The 1,323-nt window shown below is 43.5% G+C and overlaps 1 protein-coding gene across 1 annotated transcript; it reads left to right on the top strand.

The window, feature by feature from the left end:
* Positions 1-15: 15 nt before the first annotated feature.
* On the top strand, positions 16-803 carry LOC117940411 (alanine--tRNA ligase, mitochondrial-like; the record flags this gene model as incomplete). The annotated part of the gene is made up of 3 exons (XM_034865716.1): positions 16-53; positions 183-297; positions 634-803. Coding segments are annotated over exons 2-3 (282 nt in total), but the record flags the coding sequence as incomplete, so codon positions are not given.
* Positions 804-1,323: the final 520 nt, after the last annotated feature.

Raw genomic sequence — 1,323 nt, 5'->3', positions numbered from 1 at the left:
CCCCCCCCCCGCAGGGTGATGTGTATCCGGAGCTTCACAGAGAGTCAGACAGGGTGAGTACAGCTCCACTAACGATGAGTTAGTGGTGACAGGAAGTCAGTAACAGGAAGTCGTCATCTTATTGTCCCCCTCTTTATTTTGGAGGTCTGGCTGTGACTTCCTGTTCTTTACCCCTCCTCCAGATCATGGACGTCATCAACGAGAACGAGGATCACTTCCTGTCGTCTCTGCAGCGAGGCAGCCGGCTCATCCTCCGCACGCTCAGCAGAAAGGACTACAAACATGGCGTCTTCCCCGGTCAGCCCCAGCTACTACATCTCCCATCTGCAATGTGCACTACAACAAAAATATAAAATGAAACCATGGAAACCGATTCTGGTCCAACCTGAAAATACAATATATACCTGAACATCAGCAGAATATAATAATCTGTTGAATAATATATAAAATATACATAATATAAACTGTATATATATTGTGTATATTATACTGTATACTGTATATATGTTATGTGTATTATAAACTGTATATATATTGTGTATACTATATATAATAAGAATTTGGGCCCTTTAAAAACAATAAGATGCCAAAACACAGGTTATTTATTTTAATAATCTGTTGTTTGTATTCCAGCCTCGGTGGTCTGGTCTCTGCACAGGGACCTGGGTTTCCCTCTGGACCTGGTGGACCTGATGTTGGAGGAGCAAGGAGTCCAAGTAGACCGCCCTGGGCTGGACCGCCTCATTGCCCAGAACCAGAAGGTAAAGATTCTCAGACAGGGTTTAGTCCCAGAGAACCGGAACGTAAAGACTCTGTGACAGGTTTTAGTCCCAGAGAACCAGAAGGTAAAGACTCTCTGACAGGTTTTGGTCCCAGAGAACCAGAAGGTAAAGACTCTCTCTGACAGGGTTTAGTCTTAGAGAACCAGAAGGTAAAGACTCTCTCTGACAGGGTTTAGTCTTAGAGAACCAGAAGGCAAAGACTCTCTGACAGGTTTTAGTCTTAGATAACCAGAAGGTAAAGACTCTCTGACAGGTTTTTGTCGTAGAGAACCAGAAGGTAAAGACTCTCTGACAGGTTTTAGTCCCAGAGATCCAGAAGGTAAAGACTCTCTGACAGGTTTTAGTCAAAGAGAACCAGAAGGTAAAGACTCTCTCTGACAGGTTTTAGTCCCAGAGAACCAGAAGGTAAAGACTCTTTCTGACAGGGTTTAGTCTTAGAGAACCAGAAGGTAAAGACTCTCTGACAGGTTTTAGTCCTAGAGAACCAGAAGGTAAAGACTCTCTGACAGGTTTTATTCTTAGAGAATCAGAAGGTAAAGAC

This window comes from Etheostoma cragini, unplaced genomic scaffold, assembly GCF_013103735.1.
Source record: "Etheostoma cragini isolate CJK2018 unplaced genomic scaffold, CSU_Ecrag_1.0 ScbMSFa_2451, whole genome shotgun sequence".
NCBI classification, from domain to species: Eukaryota; Metazoa; Chordata; class Actinopteri; order Perciformes; family Percidae; genus Etheostoma; species Etheostoma cragini.
The sequence above is the reverse complement of the archived record's forward strand: the minus strand, read 5'-3'. Positions and strand labels throughout refer to the sequence as shown.